An 8,389-nucleotide genomic window follows, 5' to 3' on the forward strand; every position below is an offset into this window, starting at 1 on the left:
GGAGGGAAGGGACGTGGGCGGAGACCGGAGTGATACAGGAGGCGGGGGAGAGCGGAGACTGACGTTAGGAAGCTAAACACAGCCGCTGCTGACACGCTGCGTGTCGGCAGCGCGGCTGAGATTTATGGGGTCTGGCTGAGCGCAGGGGGGATTTAGCAGGGATCTGATTAGCAACAGAGGCTGGGCTCAATAGGCAGAGCCAGCCTCTGTTTGGGGATTTTGTTGGGAGAACCTCACCTCGGGTTCTCTTTAAGCTTTACTGCCGGCTCCATGATCCTGCTCTGGGTACACTCTCTAAAAACCATTACACTCCGCTGTCCCTACTATGACTCAAGTATATTCTGGGGTGGGGGACTCTTTTCAGCACATCTTGTGAGCTGAAACATTTGGCGTATATGTGAGTATATACGATAAGTTAACTTACAGTGAACCTGCGACGGGGACAAACATTTATACCTTCCTCCAGCCCCCTTCATGCTGTTGGCTCTCTTGCTGTCCTCCTGGGTCCATACAATGCCCCTCTGGAAGACCCGGTACATCTAAGAAGTCATGCTTCACTGTGCATGCATGGACTGGTCGTGCGAACGTTCATCGTGCTTCCATGGCAACAGGAGAGCAAAGAAGGCAAAACACGGCCATGCTGCACATGCATTAACTAGAGTCAACTGGTGGATTTGCCAGGCCAGCTAGCGGATGATTGAGGTGGCCTGGGAGGATGGGAGAAAGCCAATGGCCTGAATAGGGCTGGAGGAAGTACAGGTACAGATATGTTTTTACCCATCTCAGGTACATTTTAAAGGGAACCTTAACTGAGAGGGATATGGATGTTTCCTTTTAAACAATACCAGTTGCCTGGCACCTGATCTGCATGCTTGTTCAGGGGCTGTGTCTAAAAGTATTAGAGGCACAGGATCAGCAGGAGAGTCAGGAAACTGAAATTATTTTAAAAGGAAAAATCCATATGCTTCTCAGTTTAGGTTCCCTTTTTTAAGAGAGGTCCCGAAGTGAGTTTGAAGATTATTATCTGCATACAGAGGCTGGATCTGCCTATACAGCCCAGCCTCTGTTGCTATCCCAAACCCCACTAAGGACCCCCTGCACTCTGCAATCCCTCATAAATCACAGCCACGCTGCTGACAAACAGCTTGTCAGAGCTGGCTGTGTTTATCTCTATAGTGTCAGTCTGCTGCTCTCCCCGCCTCCTGCAGAACTCCAGTCCCCGCCTGCATCCCTTCCCTCCCGGCTGATTAGAGGGAAGGGACGGGGGCAGGGACCAGAGCTCTGCAGGAGGCGAGGGAGCAGCTGAGACTGACACTACAGATGTAAACACAGCCGCACAGCGCGGCTGTGATTTATGAGGTATTGCAGAGTGCAGGTGGACCTTAGTGGGGTTTGGGATAGCAACAGAGGCTGGGCTGTATAGGCAGATCCAGCCTCTGTATGCAGAGAACATTCTTTAAACACACCTCGAGTTCTCTTTAAATAAATCAGTAAGGTGAAAGGGTTCTACTATAATTGTGAGTTAAAACAGTGCATAGAGCTCCAAACATAACCTAAAATGTTAATTTTTATATTCTGCATTCTACAAATGTTCATTTGATTAACAGATTGATCAAAGTAACAGTTAGTTTGGTTGAAAAAAACATCTGTCCATTAAGTTTAATCAGAAACCATTTTTCAGTGAATGAAAAGTTTTTTTTTTGTTGTTGTTTTTTTTTGTTTTTTTTTTAGTTCTAGAATTTCATTTTATTATGTCATTTAGTTATTATTTTTTCCTTGACTTTCTGGCAGAGTTGAAGAGCGCAAGGACTTTGACAAGAAAAAGGTTAAAAAAATTATGGAAGCTTTGCAGAAGGATGAGGATGAAGAAGAACAAGTGCATGAGAGGAAGCAGTCTGTCCATGTTGACTGTTCACCAGAAGAAAAGGTCATCAGTAAGAGGGTGGCTATATCAGAAACTCCTATGTTGCTTCGAAGATTTTCCCACAGTAAGCCAAGCGGTTGGAATATTATTAGGAAATATACCCTTGAACAACTTAAAGGTAAAGTGAATCATGCTTTGGACGTCGATGCTGAAGTCTATAATGTGTGAAGAAAAGACCAAGATGCTGTTGTGGAGACTTCAAGTCATGGATGAGCAGAGGTTTTTGGCTCTATGAAGAATCTTGTTACATTTTTACATTTTGGAGACCGCCTTGGATCACCTCCGATTATGGAGCAAAGCCCTTTCACAAGGCTGAAAATCTCATGGTGATGTAGTTTGGTCTAGTTCTCCTGATAGAAGGACCTTCATTCTATATTCAGGATGCTGAAGGCCTCATAGGATCTATTATGAACTTTTTTTTTATTTGCTTTACAAACTTCACTAGTGGTACTGCCTTTGCATTGACGATCTGTAATTTTGCTTTTTCAAGCCTTAATTGAGTTTTAATGTGACATTTTCTCTGTTTGAGATCGACTTTTGATTACATCCCTGGAGGATTAATGAATGTAGATGAGCTGGGAACACAATGCACTATTCTTTGCCAAGGTCTCGCTATCCTCTTTCAGCAAACATTGACTTGCCTCTTTAAGCCAAGAGAGGAATTTTACATGAAGGATTTTTGGCCATGGAATTCAAAGTTGACTTTTCCTCTGATAGAGAAAGTTTGGAAGGATTTGTTATTGTTCTGTGGCCGTCAGCACTTCAAATGAACGATTTCGAGAGGACATTCTCGAAGATAGACATTAAGCTTTTCTATCCTAGTTACGTTAGTTATTGTTTTTTGTTTTGAAAATACCAGTATTGTCGATAAGGTAAAGGACTGTAATTTAAACTGCACATATATATCTTATAAGGCAGGAGGGCCACCTACTTCTTAACGTCTTACCTTCCATCCTTCTAATACGGGGTTGTCCCTTTTCCAGGTGTTGTTTTGGCCACATTTATTATGGGTTGGAAAATGTATAGTGGCCTCATTGCTATAGCCAGGAAGAGGGTCATGGCGGTCACTAGTTATAATCCTACCAGTGAGGCGCACCTTGGGGGGGGGGGGGGGGGGGGGGGGCAGGATATGTGAACATTAAGGGGGTCCTTATCAAAGTTGTGCTGGGGTTTCCCTATGAATTGTAGTAACAATTGTCTTGTCTTCTTTGACCCAATGTTTTGGGTTTTTTTGTTTTTGTACTGACATGATAACAATATTGCCCATATTTAAGGGATTGGCTTGGTACTTTTTTAGAAGGCACACTGCACAGGAAGTTATTATTATTATTATTATTTAGTATTTATATAGTGCCAACATATTACGCAGTGCTGTAGAGAGTATAGATTGTCTTGTCACTTAACTGTCCCTCAGAGGGGTTCACAATCTAATCCCTACCATAGTTGTATGTCTATGTATGTATCGTGTAGTGTATGTATTGTAGTCAAGGGCCAATTTAGGGGGAAGCCAATTAACTTATTTGTATGTTTTTGGGATGTGTGGGGAAACCGGACTGCCCGGAGGAAACCCATGCAGCCACGGGGAGAACATACAAACTCCTTGCAGATAATCCCTATCTTGGATTCAAAGTCAGCTGGGTCTCAAAAAAAGTGTTCTCCTGATAAAATTGCTTTATTAAGTGTATGCGTGCATTTTCTCACCACTTTTACACGTAATAAGTGGCAGAGCTTAAAGAGGTCTCCATTGCAAGTGCCATGCTTCTAAATGCCTACAGGGCCTTCCTCCTAACCACTGTCTGATACCTAGCAGGAGAAAAATAGTAATTTCTTTACACCTCTGTGCCCCAAGTGCCAGTATCACTGGATGCATTGCTGTCTGCTTCCTGGAAAAACTGCTTAGTTGTATCAAATCTCTGTGACCAATCACCGTGGGTGTTCAGTAACCTTACTCAGATTTGCAATCTGTTTCAATACCCATATTATCTCAGTAGATATTGACTGACTGTTATTGATTGACTGACCGTTGTTATGCAATGAGCTTCGGTGCAGAGTGTCTGCAGGAGAGAGGAAGCAAGAGTGGTTGTCTCTTGCTCCTCTTACTCACTCCTGATGCCACTTCTCACGGCTTTCTCATAGCGGTGGATGCAGTGTCAGGCTGGGAGCTGGTAAAGCTGAGGAAATCCACTTGCTAGCCAAGCAGCTGTAATCAGGTGTTGCTGCTCGCAGTGAAGACTTGCTGCAGGTTTCTAATGGGAGTAATTGCACAGGGTTTCTGCTCCTTGGCCAGCAGGTGGATTTCCTCAGTTTTTTCCACCTCCCAGTCCGACACTGGGTGGGGGGCATATTTTTCAGGATACAGCATGTGATTTGTTTGATCAGCTGATAGATTTGCTGTGATCACTCTTGCTTTAGCACAAACAAACAAACACAGAACATTTATATCACGGTTTTCTCCTGGCGGACTCAAAGCGCCAGAGCTGCAACCACAAGGACGCGCTCTATAGGCAGCAGTGTTAGCGAGTCTTGCCCAAGGTCTCCTACTGAATAGGTGCTGGCTTACTGAACAGGCAGAGCCGAGGTTTGAACCCAGGTCACCTGTGTCAGAGGAAGAGCCCTTAACCATTACACTATCCAGCCACTACAAGTCTCATGACTAACAAATCAGACACTTGCATATCTATCACCTGACCAAACTGATCACATGCTTCTGCATGAGTTCTCCTAGACATGACCATTACTACATGCATTTATCACAGTTGGCGTGGTGAGCAGAAATGGTTAATGAGATGCTAATCTTTTCCAGCTGACAGATTTAAATGCTAAATTATGTCGAATGGAATTGGACCAGCAAAATAATCAGCCACTGCATTTTATTAGTCGAGTTTGCAGCTGTAGAAAGTGCACAGGAGGAACATAGATCTGCATCAATTTGGACTGATTTGCATTTCTTAGCCCATCTTTAGTGGGGAGCTGATGGAATCAGCGATGGGTCAGTTTCTGTTAAAGAGACTCTGAAGCGAGTCTAAATTCTCTTTATTAACTTGTATTCATTTGAAGCACCATAAGCCCTGCCAAACCGCCGCATCCCGCAGCAAAACGAGGGGGTTTATACCCCCAAATTCCCTCTGCAAAATCCACGACTTTCTTGGACTTGGATTTGCTGCTCATGGAGGCAGAGCTTAGAGCTGCAGCTCTGCCTCCATGCACGTCAATCTGCCGGCAGATCTCGCGTCAATCTGCCGGCGGATCTCTGCCTCTCCCCGCCCCTCTCAGTGAAGGAAGACTGAGAGGAGCGGGGAGAGGCGGTGATCAGCAGGGATTGACGCACAAAGAGGCAGAGCTACAGCCCTAAGCTCAAGAAGGAAGAGCTCCCCGGACACAGGAGAGGGGATTTGGGGAGTATAAACACCTTGTTTTGCAGTGAGATATGTATACAAATGTATTTAGCAGGGCTTATGGTACTTCAAATGAATACAAGTTAATAAAGAGAATTTAGACTTGCTGCGTTTCGCTGAGTCTCTGGACTGCACACCATAATAGATATCAAAGATGTATCTTTTTTTTTTTTTTTATTCCAATCACGTGTAGCGTTTCAGAGTAACCACACACCTCTTCATCGAGGTCATTCTATTGGAGGACTGAAGATCTTGGTGTTTAAAGCACTTGCATTGTGATGTTTACACTATCCAGCTATGAAACTCACGGCTGGACAGCAATCCTTGCTGTGCATGTAAGTAGTGACCATTATAATGGGTAATTTCGCGTATGCACAATTCGCATAATTTTCAAAATTAAGATCGTAATAGCTAAATTGTAACAGAAAAATTAACGTCATTCAGATTAAATGCGTCATTTTTATAATTATGATTATTTTCATAATTACAATTATTTTTGTAATAGCTAATTTGCAAATATGTACAGTTTTGCATAATTACAAAAAATGTTTTGCTTAATTACGTTAAGTTTCAGGAAATTATGAGTAAACACAAAATTACACTCAAAATTATGATTCAATGCAAATTTAGGATGTTACATTACAAATTACGATTATATTAAGTAAGAGTTTGCTGAAAATTACAAATATGCAAAATTACGCATAAGCAAAATTTCATCTCATCACTAGAAGTGCTTGATTCAACATTATCTTCAGTGCTGTGTAATAGCTTTGATGAAGGGGAATGTAGTTTCTCCAAAATGTTGTATGTGATGGAAAGACCTTTTTAGGATACCTATTAATATGGCATGTTATACTTGGCACCATCCACTCTTATGAGGTAGCATCCTAAACTGTTGGCAATATACCTGAATGTGTATAGAACCTAACGTTTAGCTGTGTCTGAATTCTGTCATAGACAGACACAATTTGGCTCTTATTGGCCCTTTTTGTGTTACAGAATCTCTTTAAGAGAAAAAAAAAACAATTTTCAGCCTTATTTCTCCTATCCTATAAGTTCCTATACCTGTTCTAGTGTGCTCTGGCTTACTGAATCCTTTTCTATTTGCACTGTCTCTGTAATATATCTAATCTTCTTTTCTTTGTCAAGCCTTGTCGAGCCAGAGAGGAATGCATTGCCTCTGCTGTGATAGGGAGAAGTTATGCATGCCCCCTCCATGCCCCCTGCAGGCCGTGTGTGTGTGTGTGCTTTGTTTGTTAGTCACAGACAGCTCTCTGCTCTCCATTTGAGCTTCTTTGAGGGGGAAGGGAGCTTCCCATGCTGAGAAACTGAGAATTCCTGACTGGAGTTTACTATGTAATAAAAACTTGCAGTATACTAGAACATGAGATATAGATATATATTACACAAACATCACTTCCTAGTTAGCGGCCATGTTTGTTGTTTGTAAACACTGCCTAAAACTGGCGATTAAAAGCCAGGATTGCGGCGGGGAACGGTGGAAATAGCAAAGAGGGATCCAGAAGATCACAGTGACTCAGAGAATCTGTACTGTCCGATTTGTACAATCAAAAACATAACAACTAAGTTTTTTTCTACTAGGATATAATTTTTCAAGGACTGTGCAATTGAAAAAGTGCCAAAGTATTTTCTTGCTTGCTAGTGGCTTAACCTCCTTGCCGTTCTAAAAAATCCGGCAAGAAGGCAGCGCCGCACTTTTTTTTTATTTATTTTTTTTTTAAATCCTGTAGCGAGCCCAGGGCTCACTACATGATAGCCGCTGAGCGGCGGCATCCCCCCACCCACTCCGATCGCCTTCAGCGATCAGAGTATGCAGGAAATCCCGTTGAGAACGACCACCAGAGGGAATCCCGATCTGCCCCTTAGCGCTGCTTGGCACTGATTGGCCAGGCTGCGCAGGGGTCTGGGGCGGGGGGGGGCGGCTCGGCGCGGCGGGTAGCGGCGAATCGGCGGCGAGTGGCGGCAATCGCATACTACACGCAGCTAGCAAAGTGCTAGCTGCGTGTAGGAAAAAAAAATTATGCAAATCGGCCCAGCGGGGCCTGAGAAATCCTCCTGCGCAGGTTACCCCGAACTGTGTTCGGGATAACCGGCAAGGAGGTTAAAGGGCCTTATATTAGAAAGTGTAAAAAATATCACCTGGGAGAAAAAGTGAATTGAATAAGGGCCATTTATCCTATAACGCATCTCTCCATGGCCCACATGCAATTCACTTTTCTGTTAGGAGATATGTTTTCACACCTTGTCGATGTAATGCACTTTAAACCATGAACAAGCAGGAAAATGCTAAAAAATTTGGCAATACTTTTTCACCTACTTTCCAACACAGTGTCAACTGCAAAATGCTGAAAAGTTATTTTAAAGAGAAGATGGAAAAAATATCTTGTAGGAGAAATCTTAGGAGAAAAAGGGATTTGCATGTAGGCCTTTGTCAATAAAATGCTTTTTAAGCCACCAGCAAACAAGAAAATATCAAATCATTTTGATAATACTTTTTTCTACTACATTTGGTACTTTTTTTTTTTTTTTTTTTTTTAAATGCGCAAAATGCTGAAAAGTGGTGTTTTTTGTGTGTGTTTTTTTTAAGAGAAAAAAAAAATATCAGCTAGGAGTTAAGAGAAAAGGTGAATCACATATGGGCCCATGAGAGGTAAAGCTCAAGGGAGTGCTTTTATAAGATGTTTAAAGGACCTCTCGCAAAAATCTTAACATTTTAAAATACATGTAAATATACACAAATAAGAAGTATGTTTCTTCCAGAGTAAAATGAGCCATAAACTACTCTTCTCCTATGTTGCTGTCACTTACAGTAAGTAGTAGAAATCTGACATTACCGATAGATTTTGGACTAGCCCATCTCTTCATGGGGGGTTCTCAGGGTTTTCTTTATTTTTCAATAAAGTTGCTCTGTCCAACTGCCAAAAAAAGTGCACAGTGTGCAGGGAGGCTGGCCAGCATCTTTGTATAAATCTTTTTCAATGAATGTCTTTATAAAGAATAAAAGCCATGTTAAGAATCCCTGAGGAAGTGATGAGGTAACCCAAAACCT

At 42.4% G+C, this 8,389-nt stretch overlaps 1 protein-coding gene across 1 annotated transcript in view; it reads left to right on the forward strand.

Moving 5' to 3' along the window:
- LOC137536365 (transient receptor potential cation channel subfamily V member 5-like) overlaps positions 1–2,106 on the forward strand; it is a 69,644-nt gene extending 67,538 nt beyond the window's left edge. The window contains exon 15 of the mRNA XM_068258548.1: positions 1,792–2,106. Within this exon, the coding sequence (XP_068114649.1) occupies positions 1,792–2,092 (301 nt within the window). The 3' untranslated portion in view covers positions 2,093–2,106. The remainder of the gene's footprint in view (positions 1–1,791) is intronic.
- The last annotated feature ends 6,283 nt before the right edge of the window (positions 2,107–8,389 follow it).

This window comes from Hyperolius riggenbachi, chromosome 10 (genome assembly GCF_040937935.1).
Source record: "Hyperolius riggenbachi isolate aHypRig1 chromosome 10, aHypRig1.pri, whole genome shotgun sequence".
Lineage (NCBI taxonomy): Eukaryota > Metazoa > Chordata > Amphibia > Anura > Hyperoliidae > Hyperolius > Hyperolius riggenbachi.